A 27,496-nucleotide genomic window follows, 5' to 3' on the forward strand; every position below is an offset into this window, starting at 1 on the left:
GAGTCTCTCTGCACAGTAGAGTTCGAAATTTTCTGGCGATAGAACAAATAACGAACGCTTCAAGCTTTACATCATTCGGATCGATCGGCTAGAAGATATACTTCCAAATGGATAAAAAATAGTAAAGTAAAATTAAGTAATGCATCAAAGAGACAAAATTGATTACTCCAATTGACGATAAACACTAGTCTCGTTTGAATTTTTGTCGATGTTTGAACTATTCGAGCTATTCAATCTTTTTAAATCTGCCAAGCAATAACTTATTTCGTTATAAGTTTGAACTTTCTATATAAATTAATTAAATTTCATTTGAAGTTGTAAATTAAATTAAATTTTATTCAAAGTTATAAATTAATATAAAATCACATCGGTGAAGCGAGAATAAAATATGAATAGCGATATTTACAGATTAAAGTCATCATCATCAGATCATCATCTTGTACTATTTAATTAAAGTGAAAGTAAAAGTGAGAATACTTTTTTTAATTTTTTCTTTGGAGTGAAAGAATAATATATCTTTTAAAACTTGGTAAGTGCTAAGTAAGTAAAGTTTGCTTAAAAATTTCATTAATTCTAAGAGTTTAATTTTAAGAATTAAGGATTAGTTATTAAGTTTTGTACTTTTATAAATAATTAATTAATAATTTATGAAATGAAAACTGTATATAAGGGGTGTAAATATTTATGTTGCATGTTATCAAAAATATTTTCTATTTTAAAGATTCATTATATAAGGGCAATTTTAATTGCTTCTTCCTTCTTGAATTTCAATCGCATAATTATCATTTCATAATTACGATTCGAGGATGAAAAAAACAATAAAATACTTTAATATTGATCTTGCGTGCGCCTTATGTGAAATTAAGAAGCACGTGCGTGGAGAAAAGTCAGATTGTGGAAAAGTATGAATTAACATTTATACTTGTGTAGAAATAGCATACGTCAGTATTAATACATTTTGATTTAATGAGTGCAATATATACTTCCTTAAGTGCCATTGTAATATACATATATATTGTAAATTCCTCCGTATTATAACAAGTAACATAATTTTGTTGCATTGTCATTCGTGCGATTCTGGCTCGATGTGCGCGCTGGTCTCCAGACTCGCTCGTCGCCGGAGAAGCGCGCGCGCTTCGCTATCGACCGGAGGGACCTCCTGGACCTCCTTCTCGTCTCGACGCGTCTCGCCCAGTCTCGGCTGGTCGCGACGCCCGCACGCACTTTCGGTGGAAACCAGGACGCGGCAACGCCTGCCGTGTGAATCATCTCCGAGGATTGACCGTCGAACGCTCCTCTCGCACGCTGATGACAGATCGAAATCATCGACGCCGAAGATGACAACGGGGGAGAGGTCGACGGAACGGTAGCCGATCAGTGCACTCTCTTCCACCGGTAGGCAAAGAGTCTGCATCCACCCGATTATTCCCTCTTTCAGCGAGATTTCGGATTCTACATGGAATGAATGCGAAGGATACCGCGATAGATATTTAAGAGTGCAACGAATCGATATCTTGTCGCTGAAATTTGAAGTTGCACGATGAGAGAGGATTTTAGAATTTGTTATCTCGGTGTTGCCCCTGAAAGAATGGTAAATCACTCTGATTTGTAAATAATATATTACGCTCAGAAATACCGCGTGTTCTATTCGCAAAGCTGCAGTGGATGAGTAAAAACAGCTGTTTGAGAGTTTCATTCCTCCAAGCTCACATGCGTCAATACGCAAGGTTGGACCGAATGTACGTATATCTTACTTCAGATTCCGCCCGGCAAATATCAATATTAATCGCATGAAAATTAATAATGAATAAAGAAATAAATCGCCTTGAAGTTTTCATACGTAAAAAGTTGCTACAAGTTTATCTTATTTTCAAATGGAATAAAAAGAGAAAAATGGAAATTATTAAATGTATTCTTATTAAAATATTCTCCTAGACTTATTTATTATAAGATTTGAATTTATAATAGCATTTCAAATGGAAAAATAAAATAGAGATATATAATAAAATTTTCAAAAATAAAATTTTATTTATGAATCTTTTTGCTTCAATGTGAAATCCTCTTCTTGCGAAAATAATTGAAAATAATTCTGATATCACTACTTTCTGAAACTTTTTAACTTCTAATAAATAAATATTTCTGTAATTAAATAAATTAAATCAAATAAGTGTAATTATTTGCAATTTTTGTTGAAAAAAATCGATTACATTTAAATAGTTTATATAGTTTAATTAAAAGAATTCATCAGATAAAATACTCACTGTAATATACAAAATACTAATTATACGATATAATTATTCTATATAAAATGTTAAATATATAAAATATTTAAAATATTATTCATGTCCGGAAATGATCTATAATTCCATCTGCCGCAGGAAAAAACACATCTAGAATATAATGTAACCATGTCGATGATTGTTTCAGGAGTATAATCAGTGGATATACATCCCCTGATGCCGTTGGACATAATATACAACCAAGTAGATGTAGAAAGAAAATGAGTGAAGCGCTACAAGGAGATATGAAAAAAAGAGACAGAAGAGAATTACTTACCAGGTCCCATCCGTAGATGATCGCGTGAATTCTTCATGCGTTGCAATTAGTTAATTGCCATCAGAAAAATTACAGCGATGGACCTGATATTTGCCTGTAAACGGCCACTTTAATTACTGAATTAATAACATATCGACCGAAAAATCGATATCTCTAGAAAAGATAGACGGCCGAAGAGTAGAAACGCTAGATACGAAGAGTATGAAACGCTAGATATGAAGAAATATAATTCGATCTAATAGCATGTCGCGCAATGATCGATTTGATTAATAAGAATCAGAACTGATCTCGGAGAAGAGCAGCCTAATAGCGAGATTTATCATTTGTAGCATACGTGCGAGAAATAGGAACGAATCGTGATTAAACCGAAACGCCCCTTGAATATTTGCATGCGATATTACTCATGCCAATAGAATGATAACGGTAATTCGCAATTAACGTGCCAAAAGTCTTCCAGATCTCATACTACAACCAAACAGGCGAACGTCAATTTTTCCTGGATAGCATTGCAAAATACGTGCATTATCTCATGATCTCGTAATCATTATCAGCAGTAAATTTATGGACCATACGAACATATCACGACCTCGCAAAAGAAATATGTATTTAATGCGACCGGAAGTTTAAAGGAAAACGGGAAAGATAGAACGAGAAACGCGCCAATTTTTTTGCCAATGTTATCGATTCATATTTATATAGACAATCGCTAAACGAAAGAACTGATACCCAAATAAATACGTTTGCGCAATTTGCGTTCTGGCATTCGCATTATATTATACAACGGACTAACTTCCATAAATATTGCTCTATGTTCGATCCATTTGTTCGATGCGCTTCTTAATTATGATGAAGCTCTGAATAATTGCATCTGTGGAACGATACACAAGGACGGTGCACATAAGAAACCCATGAAAAAAGACTTGAGTTCTTTGCGAAGAATGATATAAAAAAATAGAAGGACCAAGAGATTCTGCTCAATATAATTTTATCTCGTAAGCTGCTGCTCTCTGTGAGAAAATTTCGATAGAATAACGGCGAGCAAAGAATATAAAAAATAAGAGAATATAATTAATAACGCATTTTCTCCTTTTGTATATTAGATGTAAACAAGATAATATGCATATTTTAAGCGATTTTCAAGATCCGATTTAAGCTAATTCGCTAAACAAATATTCACTCCATATGTGATATCGATGTCAGCATGATATCGGTCCTTATCTTATCATAGAAACGGATGCGCAAGACATAATGTATATATTGATAGTGCAGTTTTACCTTGAACATAATGTATGTATTGATACAGTTTTATCTTGCACCTACGAAAGTGTTTGATGTATGCAACTGCTGTGTTATGCGTGAACACCAATCTCTTGAAGAGGTAAAGATATATTTTATTTCCAAAATACGTCAATAATTTTTCTAACATACAGATGCGCGTGATTGCATAATGAGTTATTTTCCTTGTCAACACTCAGGAGATTATGTAATAAAAATTAATTATTTATAGGACGTTAGAGAATTAAATCGATTTTTCCTTTTCTTTATGAAGGATGACCGCATAATATGTCATCTATTGATTTTATGTTTCATAATTGCATTTTTTATTTACGAAAGGTAAGAAACTCGGCTATATATTGCTTGTCATAACAATTCTTCTTAATTTTATTTTTTCTGTCCGAAAATTTAATTATTCTACAATAAAATTGTGAAAAAATTTACAACATATTCAACAATTTCAATTTAATTTATAATACTTGCAAAATTGTAATTCTTTGCAGAAATTTGCAATTGCAATCTCTAATTTTATTTATATTTTATTATAATGTATTTGTATATACATAATCTTTAATTAACTCTGGTTATTATTTTTGGTACTTCCAATATAAATTTTATCCGCTTAGAAAAATATCAAGATAAATCAGTCAGCCTTTTTATAAGAAACTTAAGAGTCAATTATATTCTCGCATATTTTTATTTTAATGCTATTTATCAAGCTATCCTTCTAGCTAATACATTATATATATCATGATAACGTTTTCAATAATTTTAAATGAGTTTCCTTATATCTAGATATATTTCTTTTTCTTTGGCAGACACTGTTCCGCAGTGGCAAAAAGGCTATCGACGATGAATGTGGATCAACCACAGCATTAATCAAGAATAGGCTGCAAAAAGGAGGCCTACGGCTACGAAGATGGCTAATCGCGTTATTGGTTTTCCTGTTGATGTCGCTTCTCATTATCAATAGCTATTACACCGGTCCATTTCGGATCATCCGATTTGGAGCAATGACTAAATCAAATACTCCAGATGTATTAACGCGTGAGTATTAGATTTCTCTATCAATTCATATTTACCATTTCTACATGAATGGTTCAAATAAAAACGCAATTTTTCATGTCACGAGAATTATGTACTAAAATTTCTTATATAAATAGAGTACCATTTTTATCGTAACATTTTTTCACAAAATTTTGTCTCATGCTTCTTAAGAGATAAATTTTAAAGATTTAAATAATTTAAGTAATAATTTATTATAAAAAATAATCCTTAAAAATATCGAAATAAAAAAAATTAATGTATTATATAATACTTTTTTTTTAATGTTATATTACATAAATCTTTGTTTGACAAATTATCAATAAAAGTTTTGTTTATATTCGAACCACTCTTGTATATATTTATACGCTTATTTTAATTATTAATTAACAAATTTATTTACAGAGGAATATGTATCGTTATCACCGACCGTTTATACGCCAATAGGCAGTGGTGGCTTTTTAGTTCGCAACAAAGGATGCCGACTACCCGCGATGGATCCTTTCGATCCTGAAACTCGACATTTTATAACTAAGGAGTCGTTCGAATGCGAATACGGAAAATATCTGCCGCTAATTGAATCGAATAACACTGCGTTGTTTATTAACCCTCTGGTATCGAATGAATTCTACAACATCAGTTGTTGTTGGCGATCCTTCTGGCGAACGAAAAATAATGATAATGCTGTTACGTAAGTATTATCTGAAGAATTTTGATTCGTTGTTTTTGATGTAGATGATTTTAGATTAGATAAGCTTTAAATCATAATTTTATAAATGGATTGCTATAAATAGAATGTGTCGTATATAAAATCATACTAATCTGTATCTGTAAAAGCGTATTGTCTTATATTGTTCGATAAGACATCATAACTACAAATGCAGATGTGATATCATTCATATTGTATTTGTAGATAAGAAATTACGATTAAAAATTATATAATTTGAGAAATTATATTTTTTCATATTATCACCTTCTTTACAAAAATGTGTAATGAAATAAAACATTTTATTTCTATTCGCAATTGCATATGATTCTCAAAGTTTTGTATAATAATTTTTATAAATGAATTATATTATCTTTCATATATTAAACTGTCCCCGCAAAAACAACTTTTAGAAAAAATAGTTTGCTTTTTATATTACTCTTGTTTAGATTATATAAATTTTATCCATAATATACATAGATAGAGAAAGAGAGAATTAGTTTAATTCAATAAACTTTCCCTAATTAATGCTAATATAATTCTTCTGAATTTGCAAAACAAATGTGTGTAAATATTGCAATTTCCATATTTACAGATATGACAAGCAGTGTTATCCATTCCAAAATTCCACCGCTGTAAACGCTGAATTCGTGAAAGTTGAATGTTCTCGTAACAACAAAGTGATATATAAGGATTACTATGTTTTTCTACCGCGCAAGCCTTTGGTAGAGGAAAGATGCAAGCAAGCGTTAAGTAAGGACAAGTTCCTCGAGGATCGTCTCAGTATTCTCGTCCTCGGGATCGATTCAGTTTCCAGAATGAATTTTCACAGAATGATGCCGAAAACCGTAAAGCTGCTTCACTCCCTCGGTGCCGTAGAGATGCTGGGTTACACCAAAGTCGCCGACAATACGTATCCGAATCTCGTCCCGCTACTGAGCGGTTTGAATCAGGACGAATTGCGAAAACTATGTTGGCAGACCGCTAAGAAAACCTTCGATGAATGTCCGTTATTGTGGAAGAATTTCAGCGCTGCCGGTTATCGCACGATATTCGGCGAGGATGCCTATACCATGACTACATTTAATTATTTGAAACCAGGATTTCGGGAGGAACCGACGGATTATTATCTTAGGCCATATTTCCTCGGCGCTGAGAGAGACATCGGCAATACCCGCAAGCTGAACGCCAATCTTTGTATCGGTACCAGAAAGACGTTCGATTGCATACTGGATTACAGTCGAAAAGTGGTGACAGAATTCTCCTCGGAGCTTTATTTCGCCTTTATTTGGCAGGCCAGTCTCACTCACGACTATTTTGCGTATCCGCAGTTAGGTGATGACTCGTATCACGATTTCATCGAGTACGTATCGCAAAAAGATCTGTTGAATCACACTGTTTTGATCGTAATGAGCGATCACGGGTTAAGATGGGGTGAGTTTCGACAAACGTATCAAGGTAAAATCGAGGATAGTTTACCATTCGTCTTCATCGTGCTGCCGAGATGGTGGCGAGAGAAATTTCCGCTAGCTTGGGGAAACTTGCGCCGAAACAGCCACAGCTTGACGACCCCCTTCGATCTTCACGAGACCCTGAAGGATCTGCTGAGCCCGCACGTGCTGCGCGAATCATTTCTCAAGAGACGTATCAGAACTCAGGCCTCGTCGCCTATTCCACGCGGCATTAGCTGGTTCCTGCCGGTGCCGGACATTCGTACCTGCGACATGGCGCACATAGCGAATCACTGGTGTATGTGTCATACCAGTAATTCCGTCGCCTGGAACGATACCGGTCTTCAGGACAGCGTATCGTTCCTCATCAGGGAACTAAACGACATGCTGAGCAACTATCCGCTGTGCGCGACGTTGAATTTGAAACTGATTAAAGACGCGAAAGTATGGCTGGACAACACTGATGACGCGAAGCTAATGGATTACACGGTGACTATACAAACCACGCCGGGTGACGCGATTTTCGAGGGTACGGTGCGCTACAAGGTGGATGACAATAGCCGCAAATTGGTCGGCTCGGTCAGCAGACTGAACGCTTACGGCACTCAGAGTGCTTGCGTTGACGAGTTTAATATGCGTCTATATTGTTACTGTCTGTAGGCGCAATCGTTAAACCAATCATCACCCTTTTTGTGATAATTTAAATCAGAGCTGGAAGACTCGATTAAACATGGTTTGGAGAAACCATTATAGCTGGAGAGAGTTTCGCAAAACACATCCCGTGGTTCTATTTGATTTTTATGGATGAAAATGGACAATATTGTTGTATATCATGATATCGTTCAAAGTTCATATTCTTGAAAACACGTATTCGTAAGCCTCTATCGTATTGCGAACACATTCCAGCGCAGTTTGATATTTATTTATATATATGTATATATATATATTCTTCAGCATAATTGATTAATTAATTTAATCATATAGTGCAATAATAGAGATGTCTATAAACATTAATATAAAACTATCTAATGGGGCGTTTACGGGCGATCATTTCGCTCCATCTTTTTATTTATAGGTACTCATTTGTTTACTTGCTTGCTCGTGACGTTGCAAAATCAAACAATTCTTCGCTCGATGAGAAAATACATTTCTCCGTTATTTGATTCATATCAAATTGATTTATAATTGTTATGCTGACTATCTCTCATACGTTACATCAATTTCTTAAACTTTCAACTGTCTGTAAACCAATATGTAACGACCTATTACGGCGATTTACAATTTTCAGCGACCAAAGAATTCGCCGTTTCTATATACAAATAAAAAATATTTTACTATTCTCTTTATGAGTGTATTCCATCGAAACCATTCTCTTTCACAATCACGGTAAATGTAATTAATTATTTCTAACGTGTTTCTAACACAAATTTTATATAAAAAATTAATTTCTTTTGATAATATATTTTATATTTCATATAATATATTTTAATATATTTCATATAATTTCATATAATTTTTATATTTCATATAATATATTTTAATATATGTATATGCAATTATCGAGACATTTTATGTATTTATTCCCAGCTGCTCGATTTCCATGAATTCTCTGATATGGGACGAATAATATCGATTTTCTTGTAATTGAATAAAATTTTGGTATAGTTACTTATACATATAAGGTATTATGATTTAATACAAATAGATATGAATTAAAGAATTAGTTACAAATATATTATGCACGTTTATAGACTTTATCGAGAAATATAATCATTATTTCACGCGTATTTGCTGATATTTACGTCCCTCTTTTGTGATCGTCATGCAATGAATTCATCCGAGTATATACGACATTGCTACGTTTATATCACTATGTAAAGGCCTTTCCTATTTCATAATATTAAATGCAAAAATTTGATCATATACATTTCGATTTTTCATACATTATTCATATAACTCAAAGCTAAATGTGTAAAATAACTTAAATTACATATTAAATTGTTTAATTATCATTAATCCGCATGCACTTTTGATGGAATTCCTCAACGTGACAATGCCTGCTTACGTAGAATTGGTCTCTGAGGATCGATCATCGAGCATGTATGCAAATACTCCTGTCTCATGCTGATAACAGATCGAGCATCAGATGTCGAAGATAAGGGAGAGGTCGACGAAAGCTAATCAATGCACTTTCTTTTATCAGTAAGAAAAGATCTGCATCCGATTATTTTTTCATTCGGATTCAGCTTTTATATGAAATGAATGTGATCGAAAGGTATTAGTTAAAAAAATGAGAAATATTTAAGACGAATTGCAACGATGAATATGCACTATGAATATGCACTATGAATATGCACTATGAATATGCACTATGGAATTATAGAATTTGTTATCTCGTTGTTGCTTCTAAAAGAATGATAAATTACCTTGATTTAAATATCAATGATCAATTTGAATAATAAATAAAAATCAAAAACTCATTTCGAAAAAGAGTCTAATAGCGAGACTATCGTTTATAGCATACGTACCGAAAAATAGGAACGAATCGTCGTGATTAAACCGAATCGAAAAATAGGAACGAATCGTCGTGATTAAACCGAAATGCTCCTTAAAGATTTGCATACGATATGATTATTATATATGTAAACAGAATAATAGAAGTAGCTCGCAGTCAGTAGTTCTAAAAATCTTCTTGATCCAACTGGAACCCATGCTACAACTAAACAGGAATATTAGCGAGAAGAGCTGGATAGCATTGCGAGACACGTGCATTATTTCATAATCTTGTAATCATCATCAAAAGGAAATTCATGGACGATACGAACATATCGGAATTTCATAGAAGAAACGTAAGTTTAATCTGATCAGGAATTTAAAGGAGAATTAAAGGGGAAGCAAAGAATGAGAAACGCAACAATTCTTGCCAATTTTTCCAGTTCAAATAGACAATTATTAAACAAAAAATCCACTTCGATATCCAATTAATATATCTATAGACTATTATTTTACGTTTCACTTATGTATACACATTATACGACAGGTTAACTTTTATAAAAGTTGCTTTACATTTGACTCTTTTGCTCGATGCGCTTCTTAACGCGAATTACGATGGCAAATTCTTTCATAATAAATATAATTACTACATCTATAACATAAGATATAATACTGATAAAAAAGATTTGATCTCTTTGCGAAGATCGTTGCAAAATGTGATCAAGAAATTCTATTCAATATAATTTTATCTCGTAAACTGCTACTCTTTGTGAAAAAATTTCGATATAATAACAAAAAAAGAATATAATTAATAATGCCTTATATAAACAAAACAATGCATATTTTAAATAATTCACGCGGGATTTGATTTAAACTAATCAAATAGACAAATATTTAATGTCCAAATCTAATATCAATATTAGCGTATCTATCTTATCATAAAAATACGTATATATAAAAATACGTATATATAAAATACGTAAATATATAAAAATACGTATATATAAAATCTCTAGATAACTCTGATTAAACTATTTTCAATATTTTCAATATAAATTTTAGCTGCTCAAAGAAATATCGAAATAAATCAGCTTTCTTATAAAAAGTTTAAAAATTCGATTTTTTCGCATATTTTTACTTTAACGCTATTTATCTCTCTCAAGTTATCCTTCTAGCTAATACATTATGCATATCATGATAAATATTTTCAATAATTTTAAATAAATTTCATTATTAGGAGATATTTTTTTCTTTGACAGACATTGTTTTACAATGGCAAAAAATTTATCGATGATGAATGTGAATTAACCACAACATTAATCAAGATTAAAATACAAAAAAGTGATCTACGGCTACAAAGATGGTTAATTATTATTGTGCTATTAGTTCTTCTGTTAATGTCGTTTCTCAATAATTGCAATATTAATCCATTTCGGATCATTCGATTTGAAGCAATGGCCAAATCGATTACTCCAGATATAGTAATGCGTAAGTAGTTAGAGTAAGATTACACTAACAATTCATATTTATCATTTTACATAAGAGTGGTTCAAGTAGAAACGTGATTTTTTATATTATTAATATCATACACTAAAATTTCGTATATAAATAATATCATCTTATCATAATTTATTTTCATAAAATCAGCGTAATTTATCTTTTTCAGTTTACGATAACAATACTTAAAAAAGAAATAAATTTGAAAATTAAAGTAATTAAAATTAAGATATTTATGACTCTTATTTTTCAACAAAAATATTGGAACATTAATAATTTTTAAATAAATAAAAATTAGTAATAGGCTAAAAATTGAATTTTAAAAATAAATATAGACAATAAAATTGTATCCTTTATTATATTTCAAGTTTGTTTTTATTTTGATATAATTTATATTTTAATTTATAAATATTAAAGAGATATTTAAATTTTTTGAAAAGAACTAAATATATATTCTTTTAGATAATAATTTACTACACTATTATTCAATAATAATAAATAATAAAAAATATCGATAGTCAGAGAAAGAAATTAACATATCTGAATCAAATTTAGATAAATCCTTCTTTGACAAATTGCGACAACAAAAGTCTCGTTTATATTCGAGTCACTCTCATATATATTTATATGTTTATTTAAACTATTATTACTTTAATTAGCAAATGTTTTTACAGAAGAACATTTATCGTTATTACCGAGGGTTTATACACCAATGGGCAATGATGGCTTCCTAGTTCGCAACAAAGGATGCTATCTACCCGCGATGGATCCTTTCGATCCTGAAACTCGACATTTTATAATTAAAGAGTCATTCGAATGCGAATACGGAAAATCTCTGCCACTAATTGAGTCGAATAACACTGCGTTGTTTATTAACCCTCTGGTATCGAACGAATTCAACAATATTAATTGTTGTTGGCGACCATTCTGGCGAACGAAAAATGATGATAATGCTATTACGTAAGTATTATCTGAAGAATTGTAATTCATTGCTTTTAGTAGATAATTTTAAATTAGATAAGCTTTGAATCAGAATTTTATAAATGGATTGCTATAAATAGAATGTATCATATATAAAATCACACTAATCTATATCTGTAAAAGCGTTATTATATTGTTAGATAAGACATCATTACTCATTACTCTATGACAAATGTAAAGGCAGATGTGATATCATTTATTTATATTGTATTTGTAGATAAGAAGTTAAGATTAGAAATTATATAATTTGGGAGAATTATATTTTTTTATATTATCATCTTCTTTACAAAAATGTGTAATAAAATGATATAATGAAATTGTACTTTTATTCATAACATATGATTGTCGGTGTCTCATTTAATTTTATAAATGAATTATATCCTGATATGTTTCATACATTAAACTGCTTCTGCAAAAACAATCTCTAAAACAAATAAATTATTTTTTGAGTTATTCTATATTCTTTTTTAAATTAGAAATTTTATCCACTACCATGGATAAAGAAAGAGGATTAATTTCATGCAGTCAAACTTCTCCCTAAATATGCTAATTAAAGTAATCCTCCTTCAAAATTTCCGAAACAAAAACATAAATATTTCCTTATCTTAATATTTACAGATTTGACCAGCAGTGTTATCCATTTCAAAATTCCATTGCTATAAACGCTGAATTCGTGAAGGTTGAATGTTCTCGTAACAACCAAGTGACATATAAGGATTACTATGTTTTTCTACCGCGCAAGCCTTTGGTAGAGGAAAGATGCAAGCAAGCGTTAAGTAAGAACAAGTTCCTCGAGGATCGTCTCAGCATTCTCGTCCTCGGGATCGATTCAGTTTCCAGAATGAATTTTCATAGAATGATGCCGAAGACTGTGAAGCTGCTTCACTCCCTCAATGCCGTGGAAATGCTGGGTTTCACCAAAGTCGCCGAAAATACATATCCTAATCTCGTCCCGCTACTGAGCGGTTTGAATCAGGACGAGTTGCAAAAACTATGTTGGCAGACCCCTAAGGAAACCTTCGACGAATGTCCGTTATTATGGAAGAATTTCAGCACTGCCGGTTATCGCACGATATTCGCCGAGGATGCATATACCATGACCACATTTAATTATTTGAAACCAGGATTTCGAGATGAACCGACGGATTATTATCTTAGACCATATTGCCTCGGCGCTGAGAGGGATATCGGCAATACTCGCAAGCTAAACGCCAATCTTTGTATTGGTACCAGAAAGACATTCGACTGTTTACTAGATTACAGTCGTAAAGTGGTGACAGAATTCTCCTCGGAGCTTTATTTCGCCTTTATTTGGCAGGCCAGTCTCACTCACGATTATTTTACGTATCCGCAGTTAGGTGATGACTCGTATCACGATTTCATCGAGTACGTGTCGCAAAAAGATCTATTGAATCGCATTGTCTTGATCGTGATGAGCGATCACGGAATTAGATGGGGTAAATTTCGACAAACATATCAAGGTAAGATCGAGGATAGTTTGCCATTCGTCTTCATCGTGTTGCCGAGATGGTGGCGAGAGAAATTTCCGTTAGCTTGGGGAAATTTGCGCAAAAACAGCCATAGCTTGGCGACCGCCTTCGACCTTCACGAAACCTTGAAGGATCTATTGAACCCGCAAAGTCTACACGAGTCATTTCTTAAGGAACGCATCAAAGCTCAGGCCTCATCGCCTATTCCACGCGGCATTAGCTGGTTCCTACCGGTACCAGACATTCGTACCTGCGACATGGCACATATACCAAATCACTGGTGCATGTGTCATACCAGCAATACCGTCATCTGGAACGACACCAGTCTCCAAGACAGCGTGTCATTTTTCGTCAGGGAATTGAACGACATGCTAAGCGGCTATCCTCTGTGCGCTACATTGAACTTGAAGCTGATCAAGGACGCGAAGATATGGTCCGACAACACGGATGGCGCGAAATTGTTGGATTACACGGTGACTATACAAACTACTCCAGGAGATGCGATTTTCGAAGCTACAGTGCGTTACAAGGCAGACGATAATAGCCGCAAATTGGTTGGTTCGATCAGCAGACTGAACGCTTATGGCATTCAGAGTGCTTGTGTTGATGAGTTTAATATACGACTGTATTGTTATTGTCTATATTAGGCGTGACGTTAAAGCAACGATTACTTTTTTTGTATCTTATAATTTAAATCGAAGCCTTGATCAAGGAGGCTCAGTCCTCCTTGATTTATAAAAAAAATTATCACAGCTGGAGAGTTTCGGGATGGACTCTATTTAATTTCACAAAAAAACATTCCTGCGCTTTTATCTGATTTTTTTTTATGAAAATGGACAATATTGTATCAAGATATCCAAGTAGAACATGAAACTCATAATGACATCATTATGATGTCACCTAAAAGTCACCTAAAAGTTTTCAGAAAAATTATAATGATCTCATTTGATATACTTTTGGCAATGTTTTCGTGACTTATTAATATCATTTTTATATATATTACGTAATTACTTGTTTATTTAATTATTCATGTATATTTTAATTATATTCAAGCAACATAATCTTTTTAAAATTATATAATGCGATTATTGAACTTAAAAATTTATGATTTTTTTTATCATCTTTAACTCATTTTTTAATTATTTTTGTTTAGGTAACTTTTAAGTGATAAATAAAATCATGATGACGTCATAATGATGTCATTATGAGTTTCATGTTCTACATGATCGAGGTATCGCTCAAAATTTATATTTTCGTAAATCTCTATATATATTTCAGTGAATATATTCCAGTGTAGTTTGATCCCAGCAAACACCAAGTAACAATTATATAATTGTTAGTTATAATTATATAATTATATTGTTGAGGAAGGAAATTATAATTATATAATTATATAATTATAATTGCCTTCCTCAACAATATAATTGTTATTTAACATATAACAGTTATATAACATGTAACAATTATATTGTTGAAACTATAGTTATATTGTAGGAAATTATAATTAACAGTTATATAAATTATAATTATAATTTGGTGTTTGCTGGGATATTTATTTACATACTTTTACATAATTGATTAATTAGTCATGATTGATTAATCATGTATATGCAGTGATAGAGATATTTATATATAAATGTTAATGTAGAACTATCTAACGAGGCGTCGCGGGAGATTATTTTATATCTGTTTATTTTATTATGATTTTTTATCAATACACTTGCTTGCTTTACAATGCAGACGATAACAGCTGCAAATTGATCGGCTCAATCAATAGATTGAATGCTTACGACATTTAAATTAAAGTGTTTACGTTGACACATTTAATATGCAAAGTCAGGCAATTCTATACTCGATGATAAAATATGTTTCTCATCCGCTATTGATTCATATCAAAATGGTTTATATTTGTTATGCCAATTGTACGTTACATGAATTTCTTAAATTTTTAACTGTATATGCAATTTATTACGGTAATCTACAATTTACAGAGTAAAAAAATTCGTCATTTTTATGTACAAATAAAAGATATTTTACTATTCTTTTATGTATTTCAAAAAATAAAATTGATTATTATGCTACGATTTTTAACGTCTCCTTAACGTGAACTTTTTATTAAAAAAGTTATCAATTTCTTCCGATAACATTTTATATAACATTAAAATTTTATATTTTATATATTTATTTTTATATTTTATATATTTATTTCTAGTTGACTTTCTTGGTTTGATTATAGGAAGAATAATATCGATATCTTTTTTGATAATAATCAAGTATAATTTTTTTATAATAATAAGTATAATTTTTTGCTATAATAACTTACATATAAGATTACGACTTAAGATAAATACATGTAAATTAAAAAATTAGCTACAAATATATCGCACATTTATTACTTTTATCATGAGATAATATAATCATCTTCGCGCATTTACTAATGTTTATGTTCAGAATTTCTTTATGTTCATCACGCAAGGAATTCCTATATACATCCATACTGGATGTACATGACATTAGCGATGTTTATATTATTATATAATCGCCTTTTTTCGTGATATTAAATGCAAAATTTGATCACACATCTCGACCTTTCATACATTGCTCATGTAATTCAGAGCTAAATATAAAATAATTTGATTACATGTTAAATTACTCAATTAACGATAATATTGATTTAAATAATTGTCGACAAGAACCAGATTTAATCAGCTATTTAGGTTAATCTAATAAAACATGCATATATTGATGATGAAATCTATGAAGAATGTGTATTTATTTCCAAGTTTAACTGGATTACCAACCATGTCAACTGGTATGGTATTTTTCAATAAAAAAACAAAAATATCTCTCCCTTTCATTAATACAAACATACGTATCAAGACATACATTCCAATCAAAATATTCACATATTACATTCATTTGTACATATATTGCAATAGATATTAAATATTTAATTGCCATGTATACCATTGTATATTCGATTCACAGAACTTTGTTGCAGTATCTTTCCTATTTCTGAAACACAAAATATGATTATAATTTATAATACAAAATTTTAATATATTAATATAGCGCATCTCGGTTTACCTTCTTTCTGTTCTTCTGTAAATTCGATGTTAGGGAATACAACATCAACAGTAATGTACAAAGAACCACGAAGACTGTTATTATCATAATTAGGCATTCCTTCGTCCTTTTTCCGAATACGGGTACCGTGTTTGGTAATTTTGTCCCTTTGAATAGTTACAATATGACCATCTAGATGTTCTATGTTTACTGTGAAACCTAGTAAAGCATCTTGTAAGGATATTGTAACATTTGTATACAAATCATCACCTTTTCTTTCAAAGATAGAATGAGGTAGAGTGTGTATCCTATAATAAATATAGTTAAATTATTAAATATAGTATATTATAAATTATGCATTAAATTTGAATAAGATGAGTCAAAAAGTATGTTATATAACCAAGAACGGAATAATTTTAAAATATATTAAAATTTTTAAATATAAATTTATTATTAAAATAGAATATTTTTTTGAAAATTCCACTTTCAAGATAAATTTTTAAATAGATACTAGAATTAGATACTTGTACATTTGATTGGAATTTTATCCTTGTTCAATAGAAACTAACAGTTAATATCAAACAAGAAAAGATAGTAAATACACATAAGAAAAGATAGTATATACAATAATAAATATAATACAGTTAAATCTGATATTAAACATAAGATGGTGTTCTGTACAAAAAAACAGTGACCTATAACAGAACTTGCTAAGCTATAAAAAAAGTTTACTTAACTTGTTTTGAGATATAAAGTCATCTTTTCTATTATATCACATATTTAAATTCATGAGATTATAAATGTAGAAAAATATATACTCACTTTAATATCAAATCTCCTGGCTCTCCATCGAGATGTGGCTCTCCTTCAGCAGTAAATTTAATTTCTTGATTATCTACCATTCCTGGTTCAACTTCCACTTCTAATATACGTTCCTCATTCTCCATCTTTATATTTGGACATTCTGAACATACTGACTGTTGTATCATTTGGAATCTGTTACCTCCTAAATTGCGAGTAACTATTTCTTGTCTACAATTGCATTTTCTTGTGCCTTTTGCTGCTTTTATAACTGGTTTATTTCTTGTAATCTAAAATATACAATAGTATACATGAGTAGACATGAGTTTATAAAAAAAGAGTAGTATTATGTTTATAAAATTTTACCTCAATAAAATTTCCACTATATAATTCTTCTAAAGTGACAAACAATTCCATTATAACATTTGCACCTCTACGAGTTTGCGGAGCTTGTTGTGATTCTCCACCAAAATGAAAACTAAAGTCGCCAAAGAAACTTGCAAAAGGATCCATATTATTGTTCATCATACCATCCTTTTTTAAACATTCTTCTCCACATTTATCATACATTTCTCTTTTTTCAGGGTCTGATAATACTTCATAAGCTGCTCCTAGATCTTGAAACTTTTGGGAAGCATTTGGATCATCTTTATTCTTATCAGGATGTAGTTCTTTTGCTAATCTTCTATAAGCCTTTTTTACTTCATGTGTGCTTGCACTATGCGATAAACCTAATATTCTATAAAAGTCTCTTCTGTAAGCCAAAAAAATAATAATATATAAATATAGTTAATCCTATTATTTTCAATCATTCATTCATTTCTTATTGTATTCCTATTATTATTTATATGATTAAAAAAGGATTTTTTATCATGCCAACAATACATAATATTTTATACAAGATATGTTAATTTTCAAGAGATTAAAATTAAAAGGATGAAAAGAATTCTGTTATAAAGAAATTTATTTTTATATTTAATTTTAAAAAAAGCTGCAAAAACTTAGTAATTCAGATACAAATTTAAATATAACAGGTATCGACTACAGAAATAGGTTAACGATACTCTTTATAATTTTTAAAAAATCATGACGTGTAAAATATGCGTTTTCAAGAGAGAAAAAAATATCCTCACTCACCCAGCTATTGATAATACAATACATAATATTAAATTTGTGAATAATATCCAATTTAACTTTAATCCTGCCATCCTAGCAGACGTTACACAAACATCTGAACACTCTCACCGAGCTTGAATCGTGGGAGTTTCTTATTGGTTCTTGCAAAAGAGCTTAATGTAATATCCATAATGCGATAAATGTACTTCAGGCTATCACACAAGTAATACTTTCGCTACATATGGATAACGACATAGCTCTAAAGGCCGAATAGATTTGTATGTCGTATGGCAAAGAAATATTTGCTTCTTTTATATAAAAAATGACATCGTTTCTGAAAACTATTAATGGACTTCAATTATTTAATAAATTCTTGAAACCAAGGTATGTTGCAATTTATTGTCGCTTTCTAACTAATGATTTATATATTACATGTCGATATTATCACTTGTGCATGTACGTTTTTATCCTGTTTATAGTATATTTTTACACATTCAAGTATTTTTGTATGATATTAATATACATATTGTCAAATAAATGCGTAAAAATACGAATTAAATAGTACACCATTTACAATAAATTATCTCTCAATGCTTGATTTTAAAAGTTATAAACTTATAAAGAAACTTTGCTCCACATGAGCTGCATAGATTACTTATAAATGTGTACAATTAATGTTTAAATTATAATAAACAATTAAAAAAAATAAATATATAAAATATTAAATCAAATCTGAAACCAAATATATAGGATATTTAAAAAGAAACATTTCATATTTATATATTACACAGGTACTTTAAACAGGAAATATACAACACTCTCTAAAACAGATTTATATAAATCTATCTTTATTCTTTTGTGTGCTTTCAGTATCAGTACAATTATCTCAAAGCGAGATGGAGGTGTTGGTACACCTAAATACCGTCATCCAGAATGGCTCCCAAAAGTCACACATGTTGTATGTATTGATATATAAACTATTTATTTTTTTATAGTTGCTAACATACAAATTATTTTAATATAACATTTAAATATACATATTATACGTAAAGTAATTTTATAATAAGTAATATATGTAAATAGTTGTATGTTTATTAAATAAAATTTTCTTAGAAACATGATGAACATCTAACACAAGATAATAAAGAGTTTATTGAAGAAATAGTCCAAGACAATTATGACTCACCTATTGAATTTGGAACACAAATTTCTCCATTAAAAATAGATCCAATTGAACCAATCACAAAATGGAGGAAAGGTCTAAGACGTACTGGCTTAATTGCTAAGAAAATTGGAGTTTATCCATTATGGTTGAAAGATGGAAAAAAAGTTAGCTCGACATTACTTCAGGTAAATAGAGCAGTATTAATCTTCAACATACAGCATTAATTATCACTTTTATTTTTCATATTTCTATGTTTTATTATATCTGTCATATATTCTTTACATTCTTTATTCAGATTGTTGATAATGAAGTTGTGAAATATATGCCACCAGAGAAATTTCATCCAGTTAGAAGCTGTAAACCTCCATTACAAATAAAAAGGAGACTAGGATGTCTTGTAGTAGGAGCAGAAAATATAGATCCACAATGGGTATATAATTATAAGATTGTATAATATATTTATCTGCACATTAGCATATAAAAAAATTTAGCAATAATCTTTTTGTGCAGGTTACTAAAGAATATTATGGTATGTTTAAAGACACTGGAGTTATACCAAAGCGTGTATTAAGAAGATTTATAATATCTCCTGAAGCAGCATTACAGCCGGGAACTCCTTTGATCGCTGCGCATTTTAAACCAGGAGAAATCGTCGATATCCGTGCAAAAACGTAATTTTGCACTTATTATATATATAATTTCAAGTACAGTTATTTAAAAATTAAGATACATAAATTCTATTATAGGATAGATCGTGGTTTCCAAGGTGTCATGAAACGATGGGGCTTTAAGGGGATGCCTGCCAGTCATGGTGTAACCAAAACGCACAGAAGACCTGGAAATATTGGGTCAGGCGGCCGTAAAGCCCGAGTTATGCCTGGCACTAAAATGCCTGGACATATGGGTAATAAATGGCGTGTTCATAGAGGTCAACAGGTAAAATATACAATTTTTCTAATACACTAATATATAAAAGGAGACATACGAAAGATCCAATCATATTCCGAAATTTGATATAATTTTTAAATTATCTCTTGTCTCCCCTTTAATAAGTTTTAAAAAAATCATATTAATTCTTGAATAATGCAATTGTATAATCTTTCATATATATAGATTCTACGAATAAATACAAAATATAACATAATTTGGATCAAAGGACAAAATATACCTGGAGAAATCAATAGTTATTGTCATATTTATGATACAATACTTCCTTTGAGACGACATAAAACAGCACCACATTTTCCTACATACTTGCCAAGTATTACCAAAGAACCGCTTCCGGAAGAACTATACGCTGACGAAGTACATCAGTTTTCAGATCCCACAATAGAATTTAAAGAAGAATCTTAATTATATGTCTACAATATTAAATAAAAAATATAATTTTTAATTAATTTGTCATTCATGAATTTCATGTTTTTTTGCTAGATAATTAATAAACATAAATTATAAAAATTAAGGATCAGCATAAACACGCATTCTAATTCTATATAATTTCATGTCAAAGAATTAAAATAAAATTAACTATGATAGTTGAGGTTGTACCGAGAATTTACATGTTGGAATTTTATTAATCGTTCTGTACCTTCTTACAGAAATGTGTCCATACTTATCAATTATGCTAGTAAAGAGTAGTCAATTGATTCATTTATTTAGTAATCAATATCATTATAAATTTAACATGCCTAAAATATACACGAATTATTTTATAAAAGTAATATCGCTAACCAAGACTCGTCCTGAGTTAGATTGGAGAGCAGCATGATCAAGCAATAGAATAATCCTTCCTTTTTTTATCTCATTTCCATTGCAGTGCAGAAATAGATGCAATGTAGAATAACCTTCTTTTGGTTTTCTTATTTTCGCATTGCAGTGTGGAAATGATCGATTTCACTATTATAATTTATTTGCATGCATTATGTAGCTAGCTGCGCTCGCCTAAAAACTCTGCTAATACGTTTATCATTGGATTATAAAAGAAAAAAAGATATATTATAATAAGGAGGAAAGAGAAAAAATCAAAATACACGGATGATCAGTTTTTGGTAATTGCCATGGCTCTTTCATTCCATACCCAGCTTTCTTTTTCTACTTTGTTCAAGCTTTCCAAAATACGGAAAAGTCAATAAATCACACTGTATGTTTAGATCAACAAACGTGACAATTCTCGATCCATAGCAGTGGTAAGTTTCCATGATTGAAGAAATGTAGAAATAAAAAAAAGCAAAATGGCCGTATTGAGTTTGTCGGGGGACGGCACGATCGGATAAGAAATAAGTGGAGACTTTCTCAGAATTTAAAACCTTCACTCGGAATACTCGTCGTCTGATCAAATTCGAAAGCTCCTTCATGTCCTGATGCTAAAGGTGCCTCATCCGCCTAAAATCAATGATTATATGTAAGAATAAAATTGATATCAATTATATTAGATGTAATAAAAAAATATACAAAATGCATTAAACTCTCTTTTAGTTTTAGAATCATCCAATATCGCATTGATTATAGAAAAATTATAGAAAAATGTGTAAAAATAATATGCATACAAGAAGGTAATATTTTTATATGTAATTTCAGTGCAAAAATAATGATATAAAATCACATAAAATATTAACTCAAAATATTGCACAGCATGTAGGATATTTTTGTTAACGTATTTATATTAAAATAGCAAGAAAGTTAGTCTTTTCTTACAATTATTTTTTCTTAATTATAAGTAAATTATTGAACACATAAATGAAAACATGAAATATTTTACCTCTTCTGAAAAATATTGCTCGATAATGTCGTATGCTAACTTGTAAATATCTACATTTTCATGATTTTGCAATGCTTCAATCTTGTCCACAGCTATAAATAAAGAGAACATATGTATATAAATATGCACATACATGTATATGATTTCATTGTCAAGTTTTTTATATTTTTATTTAAATATGTGTGTATATGCGTGTGTATATACATAAAAAAATATAAGATAAATAATATATTGTTACTATTACTTTAGAATAACAAAGTATATTTACCACCACATTCTTCAATCATGTTTGCCAGATGTTCAACTTGTGGTCCAGCAAGCTTAAGCATGTTATGGATACCATCTAATACCACTTGTACAACTTGAGTATCTTTACAAGACAAAAGATCACAGAATGGACCAATAACACCTTCTTGTATAAGCCGTGCAACTTGTTCCCTGTTACCACTTATTGTAAGATTGCTAATTGCCCATGCAGCTTCCTTTTGTGTTTGAAATTCTCCCTGTAAAAAAAAATACATATGTATATACCCATATATATGTAACAATATAAAAGATAACAATATACTTTCTCTATAAAACTATAATATATTTTATATACCTTTGCTAAGTTACGAATAATGAGTGCTAAGAGTCCTGCATCAATAACTGCCTGAACTTGTGATTGATTGCCAGCAGTAATGTTTGAAAGGAACCAAACTGCTTCTTTACAAATCTTTTCTTTTGGATGAGTCAACAAATTAGGAAAATGCGTAAGAGCATCACAATTTAAAACAATTTGTGTTTGTTCGTCTGTGCCAGTCACAATATTACCAACTGCTCTAAGAGCAGCAGTTTGCACTTTGACTTCTTTGTGCGAAAGAAGTGGTATTAAACGAGGTACAACACCACTGTCTATAACCATTTGAATTTGATCATTACCACCATCAGTCAAATAGCTCAAGGCCCATACAGTGTCAACAAGAATCTGAAAAAAATAATTATGTTAAAAAATTATAACAAATTTCATTAATAAACTGGAAACAATCACATGAAAATAATATAGTAAAAAATAATATAACAATACATCTATTATATCTGAAAATAGATACAATGAAAAAATGTAGTATTACATAATTCTTACAGAATTAATCTATAGAATTAATCAGTCTACTTTTATTTTTTTTAAATTAAAAGTAATCAATTTTAAATTGTTTTACTGTTTAATCAAATATTTTATTAAAAACTCAAATTACTATTTGTTTTAAAAAATTTTTTTCCTATATTAATTTGTATAGAATATTATTGAATTTATTTCTGTTTTTATATAATGCCAATACTTACATTAATATCATTATGATGAATAAGCACGTTTAAAGCAGGTAAAATTTCCTTTATGGTTTGAACTGGTGGTGGTGGATCTTTATTCCTACATAAGTTTACGATGACCCATGTTACATTACGTAAAAACGTAATAGGTATATCTGGTTTTATAAACGTTAGCAAAGGCGGTACAACACCAAGATTAATAACATAATCTCTAGGTATTGGACCATCTCCAATTATGTTACCTAAACAAAATAAATAAATATACATATATTTTGCACACACACACACATGTCATGTTACATATATAAACATATATTTTCTAAACGCCTATTAAATCAGATAAACTATATACTTTTTTATATATACTTTTTATTAAAATTGAATTAAAAATTTAATGCTATAGATTAAATTTTTATAGATTAAAATTCGTTTGTTCAATTCCATTTATGTAGAAATACATCTTTTAAAATATTTCAATTAATTTATAAAATGACATATTATGCATTATAATTTAAGCAATTTATAAGTTTATATAATCAGATGTACCTAAGGCCCATACAGCTTGTTCACATACATTCTGTTGACTTGAAAGTAACAAATGCAAAAAGAGTGGAACCGCACCAGCAGCAACAACAGCTTGCGTTTGAGCAGAAGTCCCACTTGCAATATTTGTTAAAGCCCAGGCTGCTTCAAATTGTAAAGATGGACTAGAAAGTTATATTGAAAGTGGTTTATAAGTACTTGTATCATATAAACAAATATAACTTGACATACAGTATTTTCAAAATTACAGCTATAACAGAAAAAAAAAAAAAAAATGTTGCACAAAGACACAAACACATTAAAAATAAAAAGTTAATTACTATTTATACTATTAATACTTTAACACTAATTTGTATACAATTTTCTTACTTATGATGTTGTTCAAGACAACGAACTAAGATTGGTAAAATGCCACTCTCTATCAATGGATCGATAGGTGGATTACGATCTGATGATAGTAATTTCCTTGCTGACTGTACAGCTTGTAATTGTATCGCTGGATCTGAACTACCTGCTTTTGCTACCAATTCTTCCAAGCTGATTTTTGAAAGATGCTTATCAATATCATCTTCATCTGTTTGAAAGAATTATATATATATGTATAATTTGTATGTTTTCATTTATTTACATTAATATGTACATGCATCTAATTAAGATATGAGCTCAATCTATAGATACGATCTTAACCTATATATTTTAATCTATACATAAAAAAATACTTAAATGATATATGTTTATTAAATAAAAAATTACTAAATTTGATTGCTTGTATTTTATCATATGCTTGATGTTAATTTGACTTTATTAAGAGTAAGATATTTTTTGAAAACTATTGATTTTTTCTCATGTTATACCTTTTTAATTGAGCATAATATAAATCTTATTTACTACATTCAGAAAAAATATAATTTTTCATAATCAAATTATAAAAATTAATAAAAATCAGAAATTAAAAAAGTAAAACATGAATAAATTTCTACATTAAATATTTTAATATATTATAATATATAATAAGTATAAAACATTTTATTTTTTTATATCTAGATAAGATAAAGTTTATGTCTAGAAAAGAATAAGTTAACTTAAAATATATTATTAGGTTACTTATTTTCTGTAAACCTGGGAAAAAGATATATTTCATAAAGTACATTTTAGTCTAAAATTATATCTAATGAGAATATTAAAGCTGTGTGTATGTGTAAAAATAATAAATTGTAGTTAAAAATTATTTTTAAATACCTGTTGAATCTGTAGGTACATTTCTTCTCTTTTGTAAAGTCTCGTCGCGCTTATTTTTACGTAACTCTACTGTTACTTCATTACGTCTTCTTCGCATTTCCTAAAAAACAATGATATTAATTTTATCTAAATTAATATATCAATTAGTATATCAATCTTCAGAATAAAATTAATTCAATTCACTTTCATAATATTAATAGTGAGATATTAAAATATTATACAAAAATCATAATATATATAGAAATACTTATAAGAAAGATTCCAAAAACCAAACTTTTATTAAATGGAGTAAATAAATATATAAATGTTGCTTAAAAAACTAATTGTACTAATATATTATAAATTATACTAATTATGTACTTTACATAAATGAAGCATTAGAGAATTTGAAATTAAAATTTTTATGTGTATCATTCTACACAAATATGTGTACCAGTAACTAGCTCAGTCTTAAAAAGTGCAAATAATGAACAAACCCATAACATATAGCTTGATAAAATTTTAATAATGCAGCAATAAAAATTATTGCATCACAGTGACGACATATTTTAATATATCAATGAAATAGTAAGAGCAATCTCAATACAAGTGATAAAAGAAGCAACAAGTAGAATAGGCAAGAAGATAATAGAGGATAAAATAAGAGGAAAAAAAAAGGAGCAAAAGTGGAGGGTAGGAAAAAAATGCAAAGAAATGAAATTGCAGAGGAAAAAAATGTCAAAAGCTGGAAGAAGGAAAAGAGATGGAGAAGAAGAAAGAAGAAAAAAAAGAAAAAACACGAAAAGAAACAGGGAGAAAAGGGGATGAGAAGCGGTTGAACGTGAGTGTGAGTGCGTGCACGAGTCGTGGGAGGGAAAATGGCATCATCGTGCACGGCAACATCTGACACGAGGGCGTTCCGTCCAAATGACAGATACAGTTCCTAGCGCGCACAGAAATTCCATCTATTCTATCTTCTACCCTTTCATTCGGGAGAAACGCCTCACTCACCTCCAGATCCTTGCCTTTGTTCTTAAACACCAGCATTCGGTTCTTATTTACCACTGCCTCGGCCGCCATTTTTTCAATAACCAATTTCCGCACTGGCGTAAGATCAATGTGCACCGGCACCGTCGTAAGTCGTCGATTGCGAAATTACGCGTCTCCGCGAAGTAAACTCGAACGGTTCCTCCTGAATATACCTCGAGCTTCGTTACCGATATCTTACTTCGATTTACTCCAGCCTACTCGACAACTGCATTCCGTCGCTAATAACGTGATATACGTACGTGTATGTCAATATGCAGTATCATGCATAACGCACGATCATGTAACAATTGCCGTCGTTGCTATTCGTCGTTGCGTGTATATATGTATGTATATACAGCGTCCGGGTCTTTTCTTCGTGGCTCGCACTATTTCCCTTTTCGCAACTGCGAGTCCAACCGTGTGTAACTGGCGAAGGAGCCGAACGAGAACGGATCACGGACGTTTCTCGAGCGTTCCGAAAAGAACGCAGAAGGTCGTCGTGGGAGGAAGAGAGCGATGTCGAGGACCACGCGTTCCAAAACGCAATGTTTACCGCGCGAATCTGACGGATCCGCTGCATCCGACGTATGAATGTACATTGCGCGACAACGATTCGTTCCGTGGCTCCTCTCTCGCGGGACAAGGGGAGCGTAGAAGTGACCAATCAGCTGGCAGCGTGGCAGTGGCTGATTGGTTAAGGGCTACGCTCCCCTTGCCCCGCGAGAGGGACCAAGGAACGAATCGTTGTCGCGGAGTACAATGCCTGTCGTTTGACATTCAAGGTTGCTTTCCGATTCCGAAGACATCACGTGATTAAAAATAAAGGTATCAATTCGTCATTTTTTGGTATGTAATATCTTTTCAGAGCATTTGGGAGAAATCTGAACGCTATCTTGATGTCAGAGTGGCCTAGAGAGGGATTCGGAGCACAGTTCAATAGGAGAGTTTGTTTCCTAGGAACAAAAGTATTGGTTAGAAATCTCAATTCCTATTGGATAT

General features: G+C 30.6%; 5 protein-coding genes across 10 annotated transcripts; 3 read left to right on the forward strand and 2 right to left on the reverse strand.

Moving 5' to 3' along the window:
• On the forward strand, positions 1-8,354 carry LOC105252721. Of its 5 annotated transcripts, XM_025408645.1 has the most exons (7): positions 1-121; positions 1,106-1,366; positions 1,439-1,739; positions 2,428-3,934; positions 4,650-4,878; positions 5,281-5,566; positions 6,177-8,354. In XM_025408645.1, the coding sequence occupies exons 4-7, from the start codon at positions 3,842-3,844 to the stop codon at positions 7,690-7,692; spliced, it is 2,124 nt and encodes a 707-aa protein (XP_025264430.1). In that variant the 5' UTR covers positions 1-121; positions 1,106-1,366; positions 1,439-1,739; positions 2,428-3,841; the 3' UTR covers positions 7,693-8,354. The 5 variants fall into 5 exon arrangements, with proteins under 5 accessions (XP_025264430.1, XP_011258563.2, XP_025264429.1 ...); XM_011260261.3 differs by having other exon boundaries at positions 1,106-1,739; XM_025408644.1 differs by lacking the exon at positions 1,439-1,739 and having other exon boundaries at positions 1,106-1,395.
• Positions 8,355-9,717: 1,363 nt separating this feature from the next.
• LOC105252713 lies at positions 9,718-14,354 on the forward strand. Its single transcript, XM_011260240.3, has 4 exons — positions 9,718-9,881; positions 10,785-11,013; positions 11,697-11,982; positions 12,622-14,354. Exons 1-4 carry the CDS (start codon positions 9,843-9,845, stop codon positions 14,138-14,140), a joined length of 2,073 nt encoding a protein of 690 aa, XP_011258542.2. The 5' UTR covers positions 9,718-9,842; the 3' UTR covers positions 14,141-14,354.
• A 1,879-nt stretch (positions 14,355-16,233) lies between these two features.
• LOC105252703 (dnaJ homolog shv) lies at positions 16,234-18,568 on the reverse strand. Its single transcript, XM_011260231.3, has 5 exons — positions 18,498-18,568; positions 17,727-18,114; positions 17,382-17,650; positions 16,581-16,867; positions 16,234-16,508 (listed from the first exon to the last, which is right to left on the reverse strand). The coding sequence occupies exons 1-5, from the start codon at positions 18,566-18,568 to the stop codon at positions 16,444-16,446; spliced, it is 1,080 nt and encodes a 359-aa protein (XP_011258533.1). The 3' UTR covers positions 16,234-16,443.
• A 230-nt stretch (positions 18,569-18,798) lies between these two features.
• LOC105252697 (39S ribosomal protein L3, mitochondrial) lies at positions 18,799-21,027 on the forward strand. The gene is made up of 7 exons (XM_011260218.3): positions 18,799-18,860; positions 19,347-19,434; positions 19,590-19,826; positions 19,937-20,071; positions 20,152-20,312; positions 20,388-20,577; positions 20,755-21,027. The coding sequence occupies exons 1-7, from the start codon at positions 18,799-18,801 to the stop codon at positions 20,992-20,994; spliced, it is 1,113 nt and encodes a 370-aa protein (XP_011258520.1). The 3' UTR covers positions 20,995-21,027.
• An 816-nt stretch (positions 21,028-21,843) lies between these two features.
• Positions 21,844-27,016, reverse strand: LOC105252685 (importin subunit alpha-3). 2 transcript variants are annotated; one of them, XM_011260196.3, is made up of 10 exons: positions 26,758-27,015; positions 26,480-26,660; positions 25,490-25,589; positions 24,620-24,824; positions 24,254-24,414; positions 23,723-23,949; positions 23,001-23,366; positions 22,668-22,902; positions 22,400-22,491; positions 21,844-22,023 (listed from the first exon to the last, which is right to left on the reverse strand). In XM_011260196.3, exons 2-10 carry the CDS (start codon positions 26,546-26,548, stop codon positions 21,934-21,936), a joined length of 1,545 nt encoding a protein of 514 aa, XP_011258498.1. In that variant the 5' UTR covers positions 26,549-26,660; positions 26,758-27,015; the 3' UTR covers positions 21,844-21,933. The 2 variants fall into 2 exon arrangements, with proteins under 2 accessions (XP_011258498.1, XP_011258508.1); XM_011260206.3 differs by lacking the exon at positions 26,480-26,660 and having other exon boundaries at positions 26,758-27,016.
• Between the last annotated feature and the right edge of the window lie 480 nt (positions 27,017-27,496).

This window comes from Camponotus floridanus, unplaced genomic scaffold (genome assembly GCF_003227725.1).
Source record: "Camponotus floridanus strain SB8 unplaced genomic scaffold, Cflo_v7.5 scaffold22, whole genome shotgun sequence".
NCBI lineage: Eukaryota > Metazoa > Arthropoda > Insecta > Hymenoptera > Formicidae > Camponotus > Camponotus floridanus.

Coding starts and splice junctions, on each gene's coding strand:
- LOC105252721 (XM_011260261.3), top strand. CDS start 3,842: ATGTATGTATTGATACAGTTTTATCTTGCACCTACGAAAGTGTTTGAT. Junction 3,935..4,649: donor AACACCAATCTCTTGAAGAG/GTAAAGATATAT, acceptor TTTCTTTGGCAG/ACACTGTTCCGCAGTGGCAA. Junction 5,567..6,176: donor AATAATGATAATGCTGTTAC/GTAAGTATTATC, acceptor CCATATTTACAG/ATATGACAAGCAGTGTTATC.
- LOC105252703 (XM_011260231.3), bottom strand. CDS start 18,568: ATGGCAGGATTAAAGTTAAATTGGATATTATTCACAAATTTAATATTA. Junction 16,868..17,381: donor CCAGGAGATTTGATATTAAA/GTGAGTATATAT, acceptor TATTTATTATAG/GATACACACTCTACCTCATT. Junction 16,509..16,580: donor TACAGAAGAACAGAAAGAAG/GTAAACCGAGAT, acceptor TTTGTGTTTCAG/AAATAGGAAAGATACTGCAA.
- LOC105252697 (XM_011260218.3), top strand. CDS start 18,799: ATGACATCGTTTCTGAAAACTATTAATGGACTTCAATTATTTAATAAA. Junction 20,072..20,151: donor AAAATATAGATCCACAATGG/GTATATAATTAT, acceptor CTTTTTGTGCAG/GTTACTAAAGAATATTATGG. Junction 20,313..20,387: donor GTCGATATCCGTGCAAAAAC/GTAATTTTGCAC, acceptor ATTCTATTATAG/GATAGATCGTGGTTTCCAAG.
- LOC105252713 (XM_011260240.3), top strand. CDS start 9,843: ATGGACGATACGAACATATCGGAATTTCATAGAAGAAAC. Junction 9,882..10,784: donor CGGAATTTCATAGAAGAAAC/GTAAGTTTAATC, acceptor TTTCTTTGACAG/ACATTGTTTTACAATGGCAA. Junction 11,014..11,696: donor TACTCCAGATATAGTAATGC/GTAAGTAGTTAG, acceptor ATGTTTTTACAG/AAGAACATTTATCGTTATTA.
- LOC105252685 (XM_011260196.3), bottom strand. CDS start 26,548: ATGGCGGCCGAGGCAGTGGTAAATAAGAACCGAATGCTGGTGTTTAAG. Junction 24,825..25,489: donor TGTACCTACAGATTCAACAG/GTATTTAAAAAT, acceptor TCTTTCAAACAG/ATGAAGATGATATTGATAAG. Junction 22,024..22,399: donor AGCAATATTTTTCAGAAGAG/GTAAAATATTTC, acceptor CATTGATTTTAG/GCGGATGAGGCACCTTTAGC.